This window comes from Saccopteryx bilineata, chromosome 1, assembly GCF_036850765.1.
Source record: "Saccopteryx bilineata isolate mSacBil1 chromosome 1, mSacBil1_pri_phased_curated, whole genome shotgun sequence".
In the NCBI taxonomy this organism is placed as follows: Eukaryota; Metazoa; Chordata; class Mammalia; order Chiroptera; family Emballonuridae; genus Saccopteryx; species Saccopteryx bilineata.
In genome coordinates, this window is record NC_089490.1 from 258,801,519 (window position 1) to 258,825,562 (window position 24,044).

Sequence of the window (24,044 nt, forward strand, 5' to 3'; positions counted from 1 at the left end):
CTACTTTTAGAATTTTGTAGGTGCAAAAGAAAAAAGTTTGGTGTGGTTCTCTTTCCCCCCTGGGAGACAGAAAGTTATGGATTTCTTCTTTTTACAAAAAAAATCATTGGTTCCGGCATCAGTTCATGTTTAAAACATGAGTGGTCCATTCAGCAGATTCTCTACAAATATGAATACTTTTATTGAATCCATGATGCTTAAAGCAACTGAGTAATTAAACAAGCAAGTGTCCCAATTTATACCATGCATTTACTCACGTTTGGATCCAAGGTGAGAGAGTCTACTCTCTCGCAACTCCTGTTCTTTTCAGGGCAAGCTGGGTGGGATTGGTTAAGATCAGTGTGGCTCAAACAAGGTGAGGGGATTAAGAAGCACAAATTGGTAGTAACAAAACAGTCACAGGGATATAAATAAAGTAGAGCATAGGGATTACAGTCAACAATATTGTAGTAACTATGTATGGTGCCAGGTGGGTACTAGAAATATTGGGGGGATCAGTTTGTAAAGTATATGATTTTCTAACCACTATGCTCTCTACACCTGAAACTAATACAAAATAGTGAATGTAAACTGAATGTAATTGAAAAATCAGATTAAAAAAAAATAATAATAGTTGAGCATTAACCAAAAAAAAAAATTTGGCTCAAACATTTTTCAATCCGTTGTTTAGTACTTCCATAGGACGGGAATGCAAAAGAGCAAATTGTAACCAAAATAAGGGATTGTGGTTCAATGAAAATGCTATTTCTGTCTCGCTCCATACTATGGCCATATGTTTCATGGTCTTAGCTTAGTAAATAATGAGAATCATGCCATGAACTCCAGTCTTCTTTTGGTTGCAGCAAAGCTCATAAGTCAGCCCAGAGATTCAACTGTAAAGAGCTCTTTGTCCCTGATGGTAAATGATCAAAGAACAAAGAAAAGATTTCACGTGGTCCAGGCATCTCTGAGTCAGAAGGTCTGAACTCTTGCCTTCTAATTTTAGAGTGGTTTCCTCTCTCTCATACAAACTTCTGAATACCAACATTCTGAGGTGTATGCATAAGCATTATCTACAGATTCTGGATTTTTCTACCTGAGATTGCAGTAATAGACATTTTTGTTTCATTAGCTTACTTGTCCTACATTTCATATAAAGGGTCACAAATTACAACATAACAAGTCTTTGAATTTACTGTTTCCTCTGACTTGACAACCTCTTATAAAATGGATAAGAATCAACTAATCAGTGCAGGATGAGGCAAGAATGCAGAGACAGAGGCTAGAGAGCCCTTCAAGAAGAAGAGATGAATGGAGCAGAAAAGGAAGAACAACTACTCCAGCTTTGGAGCTAAACAGAAAAAATGAACTCCCCACTTCCCCTGCACCTGTCTCCAAGCCTCTACTCCAACACACACCCTAGAGACTGAGTACCTAGGGCAAAGACTGGGTCTGACAAGTGTCCAGCCCACAGTGGCACTCAATCAATATTTATTCAATGAACAGATGAAATCAATTAGGAGGCTCCAACAAGCAAACAGTGGCAAGGAAACTTGTGACTGGGTCTTAGCCTTGGAAACTGAGGCTTCTTCTATAAGAGTTTGGAAATCATCATCATAGTACATGGTAGCTATTAGAGCCCATTATACTAAAAGTTCCTGAATAGGAGGAAACACATCTTCTATATCTTTGTATCATAGTTACCTTTCTTTCCCCAACATATCATCAGGCTCAATAGATGTTTGTTGAACCACACTGAACTTGATCAACTCAATACATGCTGTCCTCCTGGAGTGGACATTTGGGAAGTGACATGAGCTTACTCATCCTTTTCAGGCACACTGATTGCTACCCTCCCCTTGTTCTAACAACAATGAATGAGACAGGACTGAAAGAAATATTGCTCGGGGCAAAAATAATCTTCTTTGTCAATTTCTTTTTCTAATTAAATGCAGGCTTACTGGAAGAGGAAGGAAGATGGAGGAAATATATGACTTTACTGCCAATAATATTAATAAAATATGATTTGAGTTTCTAAGCCATGGTGTTCTAACTACATTTCCTTTTTTGATTAGGTTACTTGCTTGGCTAATAAGGAAATACAGTGGACTGCGTATTTCTGGGTTTTAGCAAGACATTTAACAGAATCTCTGTTATCACAGAGTGATAGCAAAATTAGGTGGATTTGTACCAAGCCATATATATAGTGCTGCATACTGTCAGCATGGGAGAGGTCTATGATGGACTGCCTCAGGACTCATTTATGTCCTGTTGAGTACTGACTTGGATAAAAATGAGAGGCATAGCAAAATGTGGGATGGCAGAATTAAGACATTTACAAAAGCTCTGAACATTGGGATGACGATGGCTAAGTCAACTGTCACAGGATGGTATTCTAAAGGGACGGATATAATTCCTAGTAAACCAGCTGGGTACAGTGCAGGATTTGGAGATGAGGCTTAAAAACAATATCCATAGAAAAGACTCAGAGATTTTATTCGAAGTCAAACGGGTTTATCATAAAGCTAAAGAAAGTTAAACTTCAAGGTTCCTCACTAGCATGGGCGCCTCCTAAAGCTTGGTACTTAATTGCGTATTAATCATTTTGGGTTTTTTTTCTTAAAGGGAGCCCCTAAATTATGTAAATTACAGAGCTCCTCAAAGCCCTCATCCTTTCCCCATTGATATTTAATTGTGGCTGGTAATAGTCAAAAGTGACTTTTAGACTTATTTAATAGAAGACTGTATTAAAAACTATAGAAATTATCAACTTTCACAATCCTAACCCAGGCAGTGATCCCTGGAATATGGTATCCAGTGTGAGTCATGACAATTTAAAGAAACTAGACCATAAACAAAGGAGCAAACAAATAGAAACAAGTCTCCTTGCTGACTCCTTCTCCTTGGCCTTAACCTCAAAATGCTCGACCTCGGCCCTCTTCTCTTCTAAATATATTGCTTTTTCTAGATCACTTCATATATTTTCTCATATGCTAATGTCTTCCAAATTACTGTATTTTTCGCTCCATAAGACACAGCTAAGATTTTAAGGTGGAAAATAAGAGAAAAAAAAATATTATGAACCAAATGGTGTGTTAAAATATTTAATAAAATACTATGTTTTTTGCTCCATAAGACCCACAGGCATTTTCCCCTCCACTTTTTTTTTGGGGGGGGGTGCGTTTTATGGAGCGAAAAATATATCCCACCCAACTCTTAGTTCCCTGACGTCTGGACTCAGGGAACTAGTCCAACTTGGCGTCTGATAATACCACAGCACTAGAGCATGACCAAGACTGAACTCTTGAGTTTCCCCATACCCACTCCATCTCCCCTTCCTACTAATGAAACAAGTTCAAAGGACAGTGACCAGAAAATGTCAGAAACCTTTAACATCTTGGTTTATGGAGAACAGTGGGTGGACTGAAAATATTAATCTGGAAGAAAAGAAAATTGGCAGCATTAGTGAAGGGGTCTAAGACAGTGGTCCCCAACCTTTTTTGGGCCACGGACCAGTTTAATGTCAGAAAATATTTTCACGGACCGGCCTTTAGGGTAGGACGGATCACGTGACCAAGACAAGCGTCAAGAGTGAGTCTTAGACGGATGTAACAGAGGGAATCTGATCATTTTTTAAAAATAAAACATCATTTGGACTTAAATATAAATAAAACAGAAATAATGTAAGTTATTTATTCTTTCTCTGCGGACTGGTACCAAATGGCCCACGCACTGGTGGTACCAGTTCGTGGCCCGGGGGTTGGGGACTACTGTCTAAGACACTGTCAGGTAGAATAGGGGTCACATTTCTTCCTTGAAGATACAATGAGGGAAAAAAAAGAAAAAACTTTCTAACAGAGAGACTAAAAAATGTCCCCAGGAGGTGGTGATTTCAACATCCTTGGATTTCAAGGAGGGATGGGTTAGGCAGGTGACTGTTTTAACTCTAAATTCTAGTTTTGTAGTTGAGCTCCAATGACTAAGACTCCCAAAACCTGAAGCGCAAAATGCACTGATAATTCTACTTAAAGCTTTTCTTGTCCAAAAATGTATCATTTTTGTTTTTCCAAAAGTGTATTTTTGATTTCTCTGGAGTGATGAGTATGTATCAAGTCTAGGTAAAAGGAACAAAACTATGCCCTGGCTGGTTGGCTCAGCAGTAGAGCATCGGCCTGGCATATAAAAGTTCAGTGTTCAATCCCAGTCAGGTAACACAAGAAAAGTGACCATCTGCTTCTCCCCTTCATCTCTCTCTCTCTCTTCTCCTCCCACAGCCATGGCTCAAATGGTTCAAGCAAAGTTAGCCCCACGCCCCAAGAATAGGTCCGTGGCCTCAGCCTCAGGCACTGAAATAGCTTGGTTGCTGAGCAACAGAGCTGTGGCCCAACCAGGCAGAGCATCACCTGGTAGGGGCTTGCCAGGTGGATCTCAGTTGGGACGCATGCAGGAGACTGTTTCTGCCTCCTTGCCTTCACTTAAAAAAAAAGAAAAGGAACAAAACTGGACACCAAATAGCCTTGAAGGTCCCTTTGTTACTGACTCATTCTGTATGCAAACCCTTTTCCCAGTGCAGCTACAGGCAATCACAGCTCTTAAAGGCTGGTGACCATTGGTCTTCTTCAGTAATTTTTCAACCTGCTCTGGTTGTGGCAGCCAATCTTCAAAGCCCACAATGCCAAAGAGATAAAAGCTGAGTTGCTCTGGTTGTAGTAAGAGAGTAAAAAATGAATTCTACCCACTGGTCTCCCATCTCCCCCCCCCACACACACACACACATACACCACTGATCTAGTTTGTTAGGGAGAACTTCAGAGATCCTTTCCCACATGTGTTGAACATTACTTTCTCCAAAATATTTGGGTGGGGTGATGGGGCAAGCCAAGAACACTATGAGAGAGCCTCTGGCCATATAATGAATATAATGAAGGTGTATTCTCTTACAACCCACCCCAGTGAGCACACACCTCACAGAAAATGCCCTTCCACAGAACTCACAGTCTTCAGTTAAGCTGGTTCTTTTTCTTCAGTAATTAGGGGTAAATTCTGATATGTGCACAGACCACTGTGCCAAAATTCTACTTCTGTATACTACTACATGATTTAAACAGCAATTTTATAACACTATACCTTATTTAAAAGAGAGGGGGGTATTACTTGGGGTCCAAATGGATGAATTATGACACCTCCTTATTTAAAATTGAGGCAATGACAAACCATTTACATTTGTCCTGTGTTTGATTTTACTGAAGAAAAAAAAAACAAAAAACACCAATGATGTGGGATAGAAACCAGCTTCTAGAAACTAACTGCAGAACTGCACAGAAATGCAGGAGAGGCACCCATGCATATAAATGAGCTAAGGGTTCAAAGCTGAACTCAGAGCCCACCAGCTGGCCAGTGAACCACCCACCAGGGTTGTTAGGTCACAGAGCAATTTCCAGGCCTCGACAGCTCTCTGCCTTCCCTGGGGCAAGGTGTTGACGGCATGTGTGTTGTCTGAGCTACCAGACAAATGCCCACCTGCCCTCAAGGCACAACATACACATGGGGACACAATCTTGTAAAGAGTCTGACTTTAAACTGGTCACACACCAATTCTGGGGTGGCAGGTAGAGTGAGAACTGCAGCTCTAGATTGGGAATTTCAAAGCCAATGAACCAAGGCTTTCCAGACCTTTCCAGAATGCTGGTGTGGGGGATGTGAGACAGAGGAGGGTGTGACTTGGAGGGAGACAGACCACAGGCTCTGGAAAAAGACAGGGCCCTGGGGCCCATTCTGACTCTGAGCCAGGACCACTTGCCTCAGGACTCAGGTGACAATACTCAGTAAATGTTCCTTTTCGGGGTTTTCTTTTTATCCCCGCCTTCCCTAGTGGGTGAGAGTGAAACACGGTTATATCAGCCGACCAGTCTTTTCATAGAAGCCTCCAGGTGAGCTAGAGGAAGCTGGGCAGTTTATTCACAGCTCCCACCAGTGATGAAAAGTACAGAGACCTCTTTGCGGAGCACAGCTCACGGAAGATCAAACGCAAAAAGACAGATGGCCCTCCACAACACCCAGGAGACGGCGAGGCTGCCATCTCAGGAAGTTCTCAGGAAGATGGCTTTAAATAGATGTAACTCTTCCTGTCAGCACATCCCCCAGCCCTCCCTGTGGAAATCTGCCGTCAGCCACAGGCAGGCCCCAACCTGCTGCGGGGACAGCGCTGAACTGTTCCTGTCACTTCTATAAGCGAATAAATAAAATGAAAGAGGCACATGATTTTGGAAAGAGATGTTTCCTAGCCAGGATAAATTCTCAAGCAGAATTAAAATCTTCACTCTGATTTTCACCAATACCACTATTGTCACCTAGTTTTCAATACTTCATATCTATCATCCTTGAATAAGATCTATTCATTAGAAATATACATGATCCACCTTCAGTCTGGCTACTTCAACCCTCTTTCTCTTGGGGCATGAATGTGAACCATAAACGTGCCCGTTGTCCTTAGCCCTCTCTTTTTGGGGCTGCTCAAACGGCCCAAGTTCAAACACTGAGGCCAGACATTCAAAGTGAGAGAAATCAGAAATAATTACTTCAGGGAACACTGAGGTCAAATGAAAGAGAATTAAGGGCAGTTAAAAGTCCAAGAGATTTTTGGAATATTCTTAAAAAAAAAACAAAACAGAAAACCTGGGTTTTCTTTTGAGCTCATTTCTAGTGTTTCCATCATTTTTGACATCTGTAAAACGTTGACTGTCCTGACCCTCTTCCATCTGTATCTCAGGCCATTAAGAATGCTTCCAATTAATTATAGATAAGCGCTCTGAATTCTTTTGGTGATGAGCCATAGAATTACAGTATGTGGGATCGTTTTCCTCATTTCAAAGGAGGTGTGACATTCCTTCCCCTTCTATCTCCCTGGAGTGTTTTCAAAGAGCAGCCTGACGCTACAACAGTCACAAAGCAATTGTAAAGTTTAGATACTCCCAGACAGGAGCCCACCTCTTGATCGGTGAAAATCTCTATAAAGTTCTGGAAGGAGAAAGAGCCGGACTGGAGAATGAGCTCTCCGGTATTTTCAAAGCACTGCCCCGTCAGCACGAGCAGCTTGTGTCGGGCAGTGTCGGTGATCATTAAGCGCACCTGAAACAAAGCACAAGAAACAGGACCCGAGTCACAGCAGCACTGTCATTCCATCTTCCGGACGGACGGGGCGAGCCCTGGCAATGCTTTAAGTTTATTACCAGCAAAAATTATTCATTCCCTGGTTTATTGTTTTGTTTTGTTTTTTACATTTTTATTTATACATTTTAAATAGAAAAGAGAGAGAGAAAGAGTATCAAATCCCATATGTGCTTTGACCAGGCAAGCCCAGGGTTTTGAACCAGTGACTTCAGCGTTCTAGCTCAACATTCTAGACACTACACCACCACCAGGCTTCATTCCCTGGTTCTTCATATTCCCCCTGGGGATTTGGACAAAGCCAATGACTGTGGTCATCAGATTGCCCATGAATGTCATTTTTCAAAGTTTTGCTCCAACTATGGCAGTTAGCAGTAGTTGACTTTCTCCCCCTAGTTTCCCTGTCTTTTTCAAAGCAGTCTCCATAGCTGGTGATCATTTGTTCCACAGCTGTGTCTGCTAGCAGCATGTGGTCTGAGACTTGGGAATCTCTCACAGGCTGAGTCACCAAGTACAGTCCAGGTCTCCCAACTGCGGCCTCAGGAAACACAGATTTCCAACTAGGGTCCCAAGTCAGCCCCTCCCATTCAGGATTCTTTTTCTTCCAAGCCACACACCAAAGACACAACTCTAAAACACAGCTCCAAATGCAGCCTACAATGGGATCAGTGAGGTACCTAACCTTGAACATAAACAAAAGGCTGCCCCTGAATGGGAATCTTTCAAGTAGAATTGTAAATGGCTTGCACTAAAGAACTCTGTGAACTTCAAGTGGCAGGATGCCAGCCTGTCCTTTAGCTCTAAGCACCAGAGTATTCATGCAATCCAATTCTGCTCAGGCAAGGACACAAAAGTAAACGAGCCATGAGGACCCATTGCCTCCAAACACCCCACAGTCTAATCAAGGAAACACACATATACTGAAGTGATTGTTCCAGCCCCACCTGTTCCATAGGCACAACTGAATTTGGTAAATTCCTTATTTTTTTCCTTTTCCATTTCTTACAGCTGTCTGGATAGATATATATTCATCCTCCAGCTTTTTCTGAATTGTATTTACTTCCTGATTCTGTTAGCCACAGAGAGATTTCTAGCCCATCTCTTGCCTCAACTTTGTGCATTATTGGATTATCAGCGAGGTCCAGGAGGCCCTGCTAATCTGAAGCAGGAGAAAGTGGATCAAAAGAGGCTACATATCCATATATGACAAACCCACAGCCAACATCATTCTCAATGGGCCAAAACTCAAAGCATTTCCCCTAAGATCAGGAACAAAACACCACTCTTATCAACATAGCTCTGGAAGTCCACAGCAATCAGACAAGATGAAGAAATAAAAGGCATCCAATTTTAAAGGAGAAAGTAAAACTGTCATTTGCTGATGGCATGATACTGTAGAGAACCCTAAAGACTCCACCAAAAACTATTAGATCTAATAAATGAATTTAGCAAAGGGGCAATATATGAAATTAATATTCAGAAATTGGTGGCATTCTTATACACCAATAATGAACTATCAGAAAGAGAAATTAAGAAAACAATCCCATGGCCCTGGCCGGTTGGCTCAGCGGTAGAGCGTCGGCCTGGCATGTGGGGGACCCGGGTTCGATTCCCAGCCAGGGCACATAGGAGAAGCGCCCATTTGCTTCTCCACCCCCCCCCCCCTTCCTCTCTCTCTCTCTCTCTCTTCCCCTCCCGCAGCCAAGGCTCCATTGGAGCAAAGATGGCCCGGGCACTGGGGATGGCTCCTTGGCCTCTGCCCCAGGTGCTAGAGTGGCTCTGGTCGTGGCAGAGCGACCCCCCCCTCAGGGGCAGAGCATTGCCCCCTAGTGGGCAAAGCATCGCCCCTGGTGGGCGTGCCCGGTGGATCCCCGTCAGGCACATGCGAGAGTCTGTCTGACTGTCTCTCCCCGTTTCCAGCTTCAGAAAAATACAAAAAAAAAAAAGAAAACTCCCATTTACAACAGCAAAAAAAATATATATATAAAAAAATAAGGTACCTAGGAATAAATTTAACCAAGGAGGTAAAAGACCTGTACTCAAAAAAGTATATGATATTGAAGAAAGAAATTGTGAAAGATACAAGTGAAAGCATATATCATGTGTTCATGGATTGGAAGTATTAACATCATTAAAATGTCCATACTGCCGAAAGCAATCTACAGATTCAATGTAATGGCTAGTAAAATGCCAATGACAAATTTCACAGATCTAGACCAAATATTCCAAAAATTTATATGGAAACAAAAAAGACCCCGTATAACTTCAGCAATCTTGAGAAAGAAGAACAAAGCTGGAGGTATCACAGTAGTTGATATCAAACTACTACAAGGCCATTGTAATCAAAACAGCTTGGTACTGGCATAAGAACAGTCATGTATATCATTGGAACAGAACAGAGAACCCAGAAATAAGCCCATGCCTTTATGGTCAATTAATATTTGAAAAATGAAGCAAGGGCATACAATGGAGTAAAGATAGTCTCCTCAATAAATGGTGTTAGGAAAATTGGACAGGTATATGAAAGAAAAGGAGGCTTGACCACCAAATTACCTCATACACAAGAATAAACCCAAAATGGATAAAAGACTTAAATGTAAGTTGCAAAACAATAAAAACAGTAAAAGAAAACATAGGCAGTAAAATCTTAGACATCTCTCGCAGCAATATTTTTGCTGATATATTTCCTCAGGCAAAAGAAAGGAAAAATAAATAAATGGGATTACATCAAACTAAAAAGCTTTTACACAGCAAAAGAAACCATCAACAAAATAAAGAGACAATAGGAGAACATATTTGCCAATGATACATTTGATAAGGTGTCAATTTCCAAAATATATAAAGAGCTTACACAACTCAACACCAGGAAGACAAAGACAAACAGTGCAATTAAAAAATGGGCAAAGAGGAGATGACGTCAGAGTAATGGCGGAGTAGGAAGCGATACCGATAAATCTCCCCCAAAACTCAACAAGATCTTCAACCAGAAACAGAAAAACCTATACTTGGAGCTTCCAGATTCTTCGCAATACACCCAAAGGTATGATTGAGTGAAAAATTGGCTAAATATATAACCAAACCCCGAAGGAAATAGGGAGTAAGAAATGCTCCGCCTTCCTCACTAACCTAAACAGGGCGGCTTTTTCTGGTAACTGTGAATATAGAAACTGAGGCGGGCAAAGGGGGTGAATAGATCCAGGCCGCCGCAGCAAAAACGGCCGAACCAGGCTGTGGCTCAGAGATCCAAGCCGAGGAAAATCTGATCCTGTGGCAACCCGGGCAATACAAGCTAACACTCGCGCCAAACCCAAACAAAGAAAGACAAGCGGAGCGGCCATTTTACCCGGTCTCCTGGTCGGTGCGCGCGCAGTTAGTGGAAGAGAGATTTCTTCCTAAGCCGCGGAAGTGGGTGCCCGTGTTGCCCCACGGAGAGGCAGGGTGAGAGGCCTTTCTGTGGGCTGAGGGCAGAGTCTCTGGGCAGCCCCAGCGCCCTGGGAAAGCCACGCACGGGAGGGAGTGAGAACTAATCCCAACGGTGGAGATTTTCCGTGCTGGAGGCTGTTTCACTCAGAGGGAACCGCGACCGGCCTCATATCCTGGTTTGCGCGCGCAGATAACAAGTGAGCGATTCCTCCGAGTGCCTCGGCAGTGCGCGCCCGTGTTATCGCACAGAGGGGCAGAGTCAGGGGCCTTTGTGTGGGCCAAAGCGGAATCTCGGGCCGCCCCAGCGCCTTGCAAAAGCCGCACACGGGGACGGAGCGAGACTCAATTCCAACGCTGCAACTTTTCCCTGCGGTTGGGGGTTTCACTCAGAGCGTGAGACTGCTGGCCGGATATCCTGGTTGCAGACAGTGAGTGAGAGTTGCCTCCAAGCGCCCCGGAAGTGGGCGCCCGCTTGTGTTACCGGATAGAGTGGCAGAGCCAGAGGTCTTCGAGTGGGCGGAAAGCCCGCCTGATTATGCTAGCAGCTCTGACTGACTGAGCCTTACCCAGAGCCCTGTGCTGAGTGGAAATAGAGTGGGGAGTTGCCAGCAATTTGAGCCTCTTACTATCCAGGCAGAGGCAGCAGCAACCCCATACCTGGACTATCAGGCTACTAATTGAGGAAGGAAAGACTAGGAGAAAGGCTCCAGGAACACGGACTCTCTCACTGTCGGAGCCTATAAATGCTAATGAGCCTCGACTCCCAACGAGAATAAAGCACAATACATGACATTGCCATAGAGACTTATCAACTGCACACCTCTACCTGAGCGTGCCAAAGGGGCAGAACCCGGGGTACAGAGTCACCGACCAGGAAGAGGGAGAGAAAAGAAAAAGCAAGAAGATAACCTCTCAAAATCAAGAATAATCTGCAGACTTTATAACCTATCCCATTTTATTATATTTGTTCGTTTGTTTCTCTTATCTTCATTCTTGAGACTTTTTTTTCCTCCTCCAATTTGGCCGATTAACTCTCTACCGGTCTTACTCTCTCCTCTCCCTGAACTACACTACCCATAAGTGTTACATCTCCCATTATCATTTCTCTTCTCTTCCTTTCTCTCTATGAGGGTTGCACTCCAAAACCCTTAACTCTCTCTCTCTCTCTCCTTTCTTTTTTCTTCTTTTAGTGGTTCCCTCTTTTTTTCTCTCTCTCTCTTTCTTTTCTCCCTCTATATTAGTTTCTTCCTTTCTCCTTTACATCTCCTCTCATTCAAACCTCAATAACAAACAAATTATCTTATCTGGGACTCAAACCTATGTTTGTGGCATTTTGGGGGTTTTTACTTCACCTTTTTAATGCACTAGCAGTGCTCCCATCCCTGGCTCTCCATATTATCTAGTTCTTGTTCCACTAAATACAATAGTAAGTTTTTAATTTGTCCCCCCATTTTTCCATTTTCCTCTTATTCCTCTCATCATAACTCTTAGAAAACCAACACCTAAAAGCAAATCATTTTATTCTTGACCCAAATTTTTTCCTTATTTGCTTTTTGTGGGTCCATACGCTCTTTTTTTTTCTTTTTTCTTTTTTTTTTTTTTACTTTTTTTTTTTTTTTTTTCTTTCTCTCTTTTTTGCCCCTTTATTACTTTTCCCCAATTCAGGCCCTCCATCACAGGCATTGTTTCTTATAACTCACAGTCCACCACAAGATTTTCTCAAGAAAGAGGGGAGAGGAGAGGAGAGGAAAAAAAGAGGGGGGGAATAATTTCCTTTTTTAAAAAAATTTTTATTTTATTTTATTTTTCTTTATTTCATTATTAATTTTTTTTAAAAAAACAACTCTTTTTGATTTGTTATTTTTTTATTTTTTTTAACTTTTTATTCTTTATTAAATCTCATTAATACTATCAACAAAACCACCCTCAGATGCCATTAAGGAAGAGAAAATCGAATATCATGGATACAAAAGAAAGAGAGGTAACACAGCTAGATGAGGAAAAATCTATGGAGAAAAAATTTAATATATTGGAAACCTTGGAGCTAAATGACAGAGAATTCAAGATAGAAATCCTAAAAATCCTCCGAGATATACAAGAAAACACAGAAAGGCAATATAGGGAGCTCAGAAAACAACTCCATGAACACAAAGAATATATGTCCAAGGAAATTGAAACTATAAAAACAAATCAAACAGAGATGAAAAACTCAATTCACGAGCTGAAAAACGAAGTAACAAGCTTAGCTAATAGAACAGGTCAGATAGAAGAGAGGATTAGTGAAATAGAAGACAAGCAACTTGAGGCACAACAGAGAGAAGAAGAAAGAGACTCAAAAATTAAAAAAAATGAGATAGCCCTACAAGAATTATCTGACTCCATCAAAAAGAATAACATAAGAATAATAGGTATATCAGAGGGAGAAGAGAGAGAAAATGGAATGGAGAACATACTTAAACAAATAATTGATGAGAACTTCCCAAGCCTGTGGAAAGAACTAAAGCCTCAAGTTCAAGAAGCAAACAGAACTCCAAGTTTTCTTAACCCCAACAAACCTACTCCAAGGCATATCATAATGAAATTGACACAAACCAACAGCAAAGAAAAAATTCTCAAGGCAGCCAGGGAAAAGAAGAATACAACATATAAAGGAAGGCCCATTAGATTATCATCAGATTTCTCAGCAGAAACTCTACAAGCTAGAAGAGAGTGGACCCCAATATTTAAAGTCCTGAAAGAGAGGAACTTTCAGCCACGAATACTATACCCATCAAAGCTATCCTTCAAATACGAAGGAGAAATAAAAACATTCACAGATACAGAAAAGATGAGGGAATTTATCATCAGAAAACCCCCACTCCAGGAATCACTAAAGGGGGTTCTCCAATCAGATACAAAGAACAAAAAAAAACAGAGCCACAAGTAAAAGCTCCAAGAAGAACACAATAAAACCAAATTTAAACTGTGACAACAACAAAAAGAAAGAGGGGGAGAAGACGGAGATTAACAGTAGCAAAGGACGATGGAGTGCAAAAGTACTCACAAAATAGTTCGCTACAATGAACAGGGTAGGGACCCTTTTCATTACTCAAAGGTAACCACCATTGAAAAAACCACCACAGAAGCACATGAGATAAAAAAGATAGCAACAGAGGAAAGATGTATGGAATACAACCAAATAAAAACAAAAGATAGAAAAACGAAAGAGAAGGATCAAACAAGACACAAAACTAACAGAAAGCAAGATATAAAATGGCAATAGGGAACTCACAAGTATCAATAATTACACTAAATGTAAATGGATTAAACTCACCAATAAAAAGGCACAGAGTAGCAGAATGGATTAAAAAAGAAAATCCAACTGTATGCTGCCTACAGGAAACTCATCTAAGTAACAAGGATAAAAACAAATTCAAAGTGAAAGGCTGGAAAACAATACTCCAAGCAAATAACATCCAAAAAAAAGCAGGTGTAGCAATACTCATATCGGATAATGCTGACTACAAGACAGGAAAAGTACTTAGAGACAAAAATGGCCATTTCATAATGGCTAAGGGGACACTGAATCCAGAAGACATAACAATTCTTAATATATATGCACCAAACCAAGGAGCACCAAAATATATAAGACAGCTACTTATTGATCTTAAAACAAAAACTGACAAAAATACAATCATACTTGGAGACCTCAATACACCGCTGACGGCTCTAGATCGGTCATCCAAACAGAGAATCAACAAAGACATAATGGCCTTAAACAAAACACTAGAGCACCTGGATATGATAGACGTCTACAGGACATTTCATCCCAAAGTGACTGAGTATACATTTTTCTCCAGTGTACATGGATCATTCTCAAGAATTGACCATATGTTGGGCCACAAAAACAATATCAGCAAATTCAGAAAAATTGAAGTTGTACCAAGCATATTTTCTGATCATAAAGCCTTGAAACTAGAATTCAACTGCAAAAAAGAGGAAAAAAATCCCACAAAAATGTGGAAACTAAACAACATACTTTTAAAAAATGAATGGGTCAAAGAAGAAATAAGTGCAGAGATCAAAAGATATATACAGACTAATGAAAATGACAATACGACATATCAGAATCTATGGGATGCAGCAAAAGCAGTGATAAGAGGGAAGTTCATATCGCTTCAGGCATATATGAACAAACAAGAGAGAGCCCAAGTGAACCACTTAACTTCCCACCTTAAGGAACTAGAAAAAGAAGAACAAAGACAACCCAAAACCAGCCGAAGAAAGGAGATAATAAAAATCAGAGCAGAAATAAATGAATTAGAGAACAGAAAAACTATAGAAAAAATTAATAGAACAAGGAGCTGGTTCTTTGAAAAGATCAACAAAATTGACAAACCCTTGGCAAGACTTACCAAGGAAAAAAGAGAAAGAACTCATATAAACAAAATCCAAAATGAAAGAGGAGAAATCACCACGGACACCGTAGATATACAAAGAATTATTGTAGAATACTATGAAAAACTTTATGCCACTAAATTCAACAACCTAGAAGAAATGGATAAATTCCTAGAAAAATACAACCTTCCTAGACTGAGTCAAGAAGAAGCAGAAAGCCTAAACAGACCTATCAGTAGAGAAGAAATAGAAAAAACCATTAAAAACCTCCCCAAAAATAAAAGTCCAGGCCCTGACGGCTATACCAGCGAATTTTATCAAACATTCAAAGAAGACTTGGTTCCTATTCTACTCAAAGTCTTCCAAAAAATTGAAGAAGAAGCAATACTTCCAAACACATTTTATGAGGCCAACATAACCCTCATACCAAAACCAGGCAAGGATGGCACAAAAAAAGAAAACTACAGACCAATATCTCTAATGAATACAGATGCTAAAATACTAAACAAAATACTAGCAAATCGAATACAACAACATATTAAAAAAATAATACATCATGATCAAGTAGGATTCATCCCAGAATCTCAAGGATGGTTCAACATACGTAAAACGGTTAATGTAATACACCATATCAACAAAACAAAGAACAAAAACCACATGATCTTATCAATAGACGCAGAAAAGGCTTTCGATAAAATACAACACAATTTTATGTTTAAGACTCTCAACAAAATGGGTATAGAAGGAAAATATCTCAACATGATAAAGGCCATATATGATAAACCATCGGCTAACATCATATTAAATGGCACTAAACTGAAGGCTTTCCCCCTTAAATCAGGAACAAGACAGGGTTGTCCACTCTCTCCACTCTTATTTAATGTGGTACTAGAGGTTCTAGCCAGAGCAATCAGACAAGACAAAGAAATAAAAGGCATCCATATCGGAAAAGAAGAAGTAAAGGTATCACTTTTTGCAGATGATATGATCCTATACATCGAAAACCCCAAAGAATCCACAAAAAGACTACTAGAAACAATAAGCCAATACAGTAAGGTCGCAGGATACAAAATTAACATACAAAAGTCAATAGCCTTTCTATATGCCAACAATGAAACAACTGAGAAGGAACTCAAAAGAATAATCCCCTTCACGATTGCAACAAAAAAAATAAAATACTTAGGAATAAACATAACAAAGAATGTAAAGGACTTATATAATGAAAACTATAAACCATTGTTAAGGGAAATCGAAAAAGATATAATGAGATGGAAGAATATACCTTGTTCTTGGCTAGGAAGAATAAATATAATCAAGATGGCTATATTACCCAAAGCAATATACAAATTTAATGCAATTCCCATCAAAATTCCAATGACATTTTTTAAAGAAATAGAGCAAAAAATCATCAGATTTATATGGAACTATAAAAAACCCCGAATAGCCAAAGCAATCCTAAAGAAAAAGAATGAAGCTGGGGGCATAACAATACCTGACTTCAAACTCTATTATAGGGCCACGACAATCAAAACAGCATGGTATTGGCAGAAAAATAGACACTCAGACCAATGGAACAGAATAGAAAGTCCAGAAATAAAACCACATATATATAGTCAAATAATTTTTGATAAAGGGGCCAACAACACACAATGGAGAAAAGAAAGCCTCTTCAATAAATGGTGCTGGGAAAACTGGAAAGCCACATGCAAAAGAATGAAACTGGACTACAGTCTCTCCCCCTGTACAAAAATTAACTCAAAATGGATCAAAGATCTAAACATAAGACCTGAAACAATTAAGTACATAGAAGAAGACATAGGTACTCAACTCATGGACCTGGGTTTTAAAGAGCATTTTATGAATTTGACTCCAATGGCAAGAGAAGTGAAGGCAAAAATTAATGAATGGGACTACATCAGACTAAGAAGTTTTTGCTCAGCAAGGGAAACTGATAACAAAATAAACAGAAAGCCAACTAAATGGGAAATGATATTTTCAAACAACAGCTCAGATAAGGGCCTAATATCCAAAATATACAAAGAACTCATAAAACTCAACAACAAACAAACAAACAATCCAATAAAAAAATGGGAAGAGAATATGAATAGACACTTCTCCCAGGAAGAAATACAAATGGCCAACAGATATATGAAAAGATGCTCATCTTCTTTAGCTATTAGAGAAATGCAAATCAAAACGGCAATGAGATACCACCTCACACCTGTTCGATTAGCTGTTATTAGCAAGTCAGGTAATAGCAAATGTTGGAGAGGCTGTGGAGAAAAAGGAACCCTCATCCACTGTTGGTGGGAATGTAAAGTAGTACAACCATTATGGAAGAAAGTATGGTGGTTCCTCAAAAAACTGAAAATAGAACTACCTTATGACCCAGCAATCCCTCTACTGGGTATATATCCCCAAAACTCAGAAACATTGATACGTAAAGACACATGCAGCCCCATGTTTATTGCAGCATTGTTCACAGTGGCCAGGACATGGAAACAACCAAAAAGCCCATCAATAGATGACTGGATAAAGAAGATGTGGCACATATACACTATGGAATACTACTCAGCCATAAGAAATGATGACATCGGAACATTTACAGCAAAATGGTGGGATCTTGATAACATGATACGAAGCGAAATAAGTAAATCAGAAAAAAACAGGAACTGTATTATTCCATACGTAGGTGGGACATAATAGTGAAACTAAGAGACATTGATAAGAGTGTGGTGGTTACGGGGGGGGGAGGGGGGAATGGGAGAGGGATAGGGGGTGGGAGGGGCACAAAGAAAACAAGATAGAAGGCGACAGAGGACAATCTGACTTTGGGTGGTGGGTATGCAACATAATTGAACGACAAGATAACCTGGACTTGTTATCTTTGAATATATGTATCCTGATTTATTGATGTCACCCCATTAAAAAAATAAAATTATAAAATAAAAAAAAAATTTAAAAAAAAAAAAAAAAATGGGCAAAGAACCTGAAGAGACACTTCTCCAAAGAGAACATACAGATGGCCAACATATATATGAATGTTCAAGGTACACTATCAGAGAAATTCAAATTAGCACCACAGTGAGATATCACCTCACACTTCCCAGAATGGCTGCAGGCACAAAAACAGACAAAAGAGGAGACCTTTAGCTTTTCTGGATTAAAACCAACCCGACAGCTTCTGGGCCGGCTGAAGCATTTCCGCTTCTGACCAGGCACCCAGCACCAGGATTCTCCACATAATCTTCATCAATAAATCAACAAACAACAAGTGCTGGTGAGAGTGTGGAGAAAAGGGAACCCTCCTGCACTGCTGGTGGGAATGCAAACTGGTGCAGCCACTGTGGAAAACAGTATGCAGATTTTCTCAAAAACCTAAAATGGAACTGCCTTTTGACCCAGTAATGCCACTTCTGAGACTATATTTTAAGAATCCCAAAACACTAATTCAAAAGAAGATATATACCCCTATGTTCACTATACCATTATATATAATAGTCAACATCTGGAAACAGTGCAAGTGCCCATCAGTAGATGAGTGGATAAAAAAGCTGTGGTACATATACACAATGGCATACTATGAGGCCATGAAAAAGAAGAAAATCTTACCTTTTGTAATGGCATGGATGAACCTGTATATTATGCTAAGTAAAATAAGCCAGTTAGAGAAAGACAAATACCATATGATCTCACTTATATGTGGAATCTAATAAACAAATTAAACTAATGAACAAAATAGAAACAGAGGCATGGACACATGGAACAGTTGTTAGAGGGGAGGGGGTTGGGAACTAGATGATAAAAGGTGAAAGGATTAAGCAAAAAGATATTTATATATATATATATTTTATATAAAACATTTAGACAGAGATAACAGTGGGGTACTAGCCAGAGGGAAAGGGGGTGGCAAGGTAGGTAGAGGTGGGCAAAAGAAGGGAAAATAGAGATGAAAGAGACTGCTTGGGGTAATGGGTGCATGATGCAGTGTGCAGATGATGTTTTATTGAGTTGCACACCTGAACCCATACCCCAATGAATTCAATTAAAAAAATAATAAATTAACTAATTAAAAATAAAAACTGGGTACATAACAATAGCCAAAAAGTGGAAGCAACCCAAATGTCCATCAACTTGATCGATGGACAAACAAAATGTGGTATATCCACATTCTGGAATAGCACTCAGCTATAAAAAGGAATAAAGTACGGAGATATGCTAGATGAATCTTGAAAACTTTACACTAAACCCCTGATCAGCAAACTGCAGCTCGTGAGCCTCATGTGGCTCTTTGGCCCCTTGAGTGTGGCTCTTCCACAAAATACCATGTGCGGGCACTACCTCGATAAGGAATGTATCTACCTATATAGTTTAAGTTTAAAAAACCTGGCTCTCAAAAGAAATTTCAATTGTTGTACTGTTAATATTTGGCTCTGTTGACTAATGAGTTTGCCAACTACTGCACTAAATGAAATACGCCAGACACAAAGGGCCGCATATTATAGGATTACCATTATCTGACATATTTAGAATAGGCAAATACATTGAGGCAAAAAGTAGGCTAGTGGTTGCCAGCAGCTGGGGAAACGAGGAGTAACTGCTGATGGGGTTTTTGGGGATGATGTTCTGGAATTAATGGGGATAGTTGCACAACTTCTTGAACATACTAAAACCCACTGGATCACACACCTTCAAAGCATGGATTTTATGGTATGTGAGTGGTATGGCCAGTAAAATATATCAACTAAAAAAAAAAACCAAACAGGCTAAAGTCACAGAGATGCCCAAAGTATGGGCAAAAAAGACTCTTCAGGTGAAGAGAGGCCCTCCAGGGACTATGGCTACTTCAATCTCCAAGAAGCAACTCAATCTCAAAGGTGCTAAACTGTAATAAAGGAAATAGTAAATGAAAATATATCAACTCCTCTGGCCTGGATCGCCAGATATTCTTCGCTTTAGCCCAGTTTTTATGTCACAGTGGCCTCAGAAATGTCCAGTTTCTCTGGCAAAAATTTCATAGCATGGAAATAGTATGAAATTAGTGATAAGAATAGCCAATATCTTATTTTAGTTATGTGCTGTGCTGTATTCTAAGTACTTCATAGTTCCAAGTACATTATATATGAAAATTAAATGTAAGCACTGTATAATCTCCATTTCAAAGAGGTAGAAATGGACACAAAGAGATGGTAAATACCTCACAAAAGGCCACCATCCAATAGGAAGAACCCAGGCAGTCTGGCACCAGGTGCCATGCTCCTTACTGTTATGCCATCCTGCCTTTCAACACTGATAAGCGGGTGGGCAGGCAGAGATGCTGACTTCTCCACATCTGGGCCCCGGACGTCCCAGCCTGCGGGCTTGCTATGTATTTCCCCTGCTACATCCTAGCAGAATCCATCCCAGCAGGCACCCTCTGTATACAGCCAAGATTTCTACCCATTCACCTTGATAAAATATTCCGTTCCAGAATATTCTTCTACTTTGCCCTTACTGGGAACAGCAGTCCAGAGTGGTGCAGATACAGGGAACCAGTCACTGACTGGACCCACCATCCTGGACCCAGAACTTTTCTCTCTTGTGTCCCTCTCCTGCCACCTGCCCCAGACCCTCCAACAGCCAGACCCTGTCCGTTGCGTGAGGCCCAGGCTTACCTCAGTGCTGACTGCTTCATCTGAAGGGTTGATTAGGACCACTGTTTCTAAAACGTCACTTCGGTGATGAAGGATCTTTTGTCCTGCAGGCACAAAAACAGAGACAAAAGAGGAGACCTTTAGCTTTTCCGGATTAAAACCAACCCGCCAGCTTCTGGGCCGGCTGAAGCATTTCTGCTTCTGACCAGGCACCCAGCACCAGGATTCTCCACATAATCTTGGTAAACACAGTTGCTGTTACTAAGCAAGAGTATGCAGACCCCAGCAGGTGTCTCCAGGACTTGGTCCATGCGGTCTGGGGTGCCTCACGCTCTCATAACCCCCTAGTTTTCATGGTTGATCACAGGGCTGCCTGTGGGTTAATGGCGGTGTTCATCCGAGACAGGGGTGGATGCCAGGAAAACTCAACGGGGCTCTTGACATTTCCTTTCTCATGGTAATTGGGGATGTTTCTCCGTATCAGCCTTTCTTCTGGTGAGAACAGTGCTGAGATTAATTAGGAACCTTATTGTGAAATGAATGACATCCAGAAACCCCAGCTAACAATTAGCCCAACAACCAGAATGGCTGTCTGAGGCAGGCTTACAGTCTGTTGCGGTATTCATTAATTAATTCACTTGTTCATAGAAAAGTGGAAAGAGAACAACTTCACTTGGACAAGGAGGCCAAACCATCCCCTAAACACAAGCAAAGTTGAGGGGAAACAACAAGGCAAGGTGGTGGGAAGGAAGAAGCCTGTCTAAAGAGGGCTGGAATTTCCGCAGTGTTTTTGGCTCCACATCCCTGACTTCCCACGCCTTACAGGTTTTAGGGACAGCCTGTGGCTGAGACCACCTCCCACTGATGTGACAGGCCTGTGGGTAACCTCCCCTCCTTGGACAATGAGATGAAGGGGGTCAGGAGATGTGTGGCCAGAGTGGGTGATAAGTGCTCTGCCAATTGAGGGACAAAGAAGACATGTGAGAGGGAGACACCTGGTCACGAGGGGAGATAAGAACATGTCTACCGATTGGAAGTATAATGACACTTGGATACACGCGGGAAATGAGTAGAATCTGAGGAAGACACACACCAAAGGGGAGAAACACAAGAAGAGAGGATGATCAAAAAGCAACTGTTACCTTGGCCGGTTGGCTCAGTGACAGAGGGTCAGCCCAGAGTGTGGATGTCCTGGGTTCGATTCCTAGCCAGGGCACACAGGAGAAGCGCCCATCTGCCTCTCCACTCTTTCCTCTCTCCTTTCTATCTCTTCCCCTCCCGCAGCCAAGGCTCCATTGGAGCAAAGTTGGCCCGGTGCTGAGGATGGCTCCATGTCCTCCACCTCAGGTGCTAGAATGGCTCCAGTTGCAATAGAGCCATGCCCCAGATTGGCAGAGCATCACCCCCTAGTGGGCGTGCCAGGTGGATCCCAGTCGAGCGCATGTGGGAGTCTGTCTCTCTGCCTCCCTACTTCAAAAAAATACAAAAAAAAAAAGCTACTGTTTTTCAGGAAAACAGTTGGGTAGTTCTTCAAATAGCTAAAACAAAATGACTATATAGCCTAGCTATGCCACTCTTAAGTGGACTAAAAGTTAGGATTTGAACAGATACTTGTACACCAAAATTCATTGCAGCATTATTCACAATAGCCAAAAGGTGGAGACCACCTAAATGTCCACCAGTGAATGAAACAAAATATGGTATACCCATGCAATGGAATATTGCTCAGCCATAAACAGAAATGAAGTCCTGATACAACATGGATGAATCCTTAAAATATTAGTTAAGTGAAATAAACCTGACACAGAAGGACAAATACTGAATAATTCCACTTACATGGAATGTCTAGAATGAGCAAATTCATAAAATTAGAGAGCAAATTAGAAGTTACCAGAAGCTGGGAGAGAGGGAATGGAGAGTTACTGCTTAATGATACAGAGTTTCTGTTTGGGCTGATGAAAACAGTTTGGAAATAGAGCAGTGGTGGGATTCAAATAATTTAACAACTGGTTCTCTGCCCTATTGACCATTTTAAGTATAAAAAACTGATATACTGAAAGGTAGTTTATTATTTCATTTAATACTTAAATAAGAACAATAAAGAGGTACACAAAACTAGATAATGTTATAAGAAAGAGTTTTAAAATATTAATGAAAAAAATATTAAATAATACTTGACAAAAAACAATAAAACTGTTATTTAAGATATTTCTAATGACAGCTTGTCACCCCCTGATTGTTTGGCACTTTTTATGTTCTATGTTTGCTTACTGAAGCAACCACCACAAGGGAATTAAAATGTAGTAGTTTATCAAAAGTATAATGAGTTTTATGAAATGAATAAATAAATATTACAAGCATAGTTCCATCAAATTTTTTTCACCTATGGACAGAATGAGCATTACTATAGGCGCTTAGAATACGCTGTTGCTCGGAAGAACGATAAAAGAGTAAGGAATGTAAATTTGTGATTTCTACATTGGGCAGCTGTCCAGGCACCCACCTTAGAGAGAACTCTGATTACAAGTGTCATTTAAACAACCAGTTCACCAAACTCAACAAAAAATTAGGTATCGGTTTTGCTGAACCGGTGTGACCAGTTGCATCCCACCACCGAAATAGAGGCGATGGCTGCACAACATTGTGAATGTAATTAAAGCCTCTGAATTGTATATTTAAAAATGGTTAAAATGGCAAATTTTATGTTTTCTAAATATTTAACCAGAACTTAAAAATTAATACTGTAATATACCAAAACGTACTGAATAGTATACTTCAAATGGGTGAATTATATAGCATGTGAATCGCAATCTCAATAAAGAGGTTTTTAAAAAAAAAAAAAGGCAGTCCACGGTCCACAGCTTAGTCAGGGCTTTGTTCCTTTACACCAGCAAGGCTCAGATCTACTTCGGAAACAGCAGCATGTTGAAACCCCACCACTGTGTCATCAAGCCTGTTCTCTTCCATTGTCTCATCTTTCCTAACAGCTAAGATTTACCAGTAGTCCCCACATCAGACATGGAGGAAGTCCAAATGAAACAGTAATGGTGTAGGCACTGTGCTAAGCACTGCACGTGTACTCATTCATTTAATCCCCAGAAGAACTCAGTGACAGAGGTACTAGGACTATCCCCGTTCACTACGAGGACAGTGAGGTATATATTAGCAAAAAGGAGAAAAAAAAGAAGAAGAAGAAAGCAAGCCAAGGTGGCAGAACATTCACATAAAAGAGGGTAAACTTAGGAGAAGGGGTGTGATCCTTTCCCCTCAGTGCTTGAAAATGAAGAAACCCCAAACAGAATAATGTCACACAATTCAAACAGGCGATGGTCTAAACCTCAAGAAAAATAATTCAACTCAGCAGTAGGAAAGAGCGCTCGTTCAGGAATGCCGGGTTCTACAATTTGCTGGACTTTGCTTTTTGGCTTGGTCGTTTTTGCTTTTGACAAACCATACGCTCTTAAA

General features: G+C 40.5%; 1 protein-coding gene across 3 annotated transcripts in view; it reads right to left on the reverse strand.

Moving 5' to 3' along the window:
* Window positions 1-24,044, reverse strand: part of MAP1B (microtubule associated protein 1B) — a 113,120-nt gene that overhangs the window by 15,557 nt on the left and 73,519 nt on the right. For all 3 annotated transcript variants that reach the window (XM_066241492.1, XM_066241509.1, XM_066241499.1), the window contains 2 exons: window positions 20,601-20,683; window positions 6,967-7,107 (listed from right to left, as the gene is read on the reverse strand). In XM_066241492.1, coding sequence (XP_066097589.1) covers window positions 6,967-7,107; window positions 20,601-20,683 — 224 coding nt within the window. The remainder of the gene's footprint in view (window positions 1-6,966; window positions 7,108-20,600; window positions 20,684-24,044) is intronic.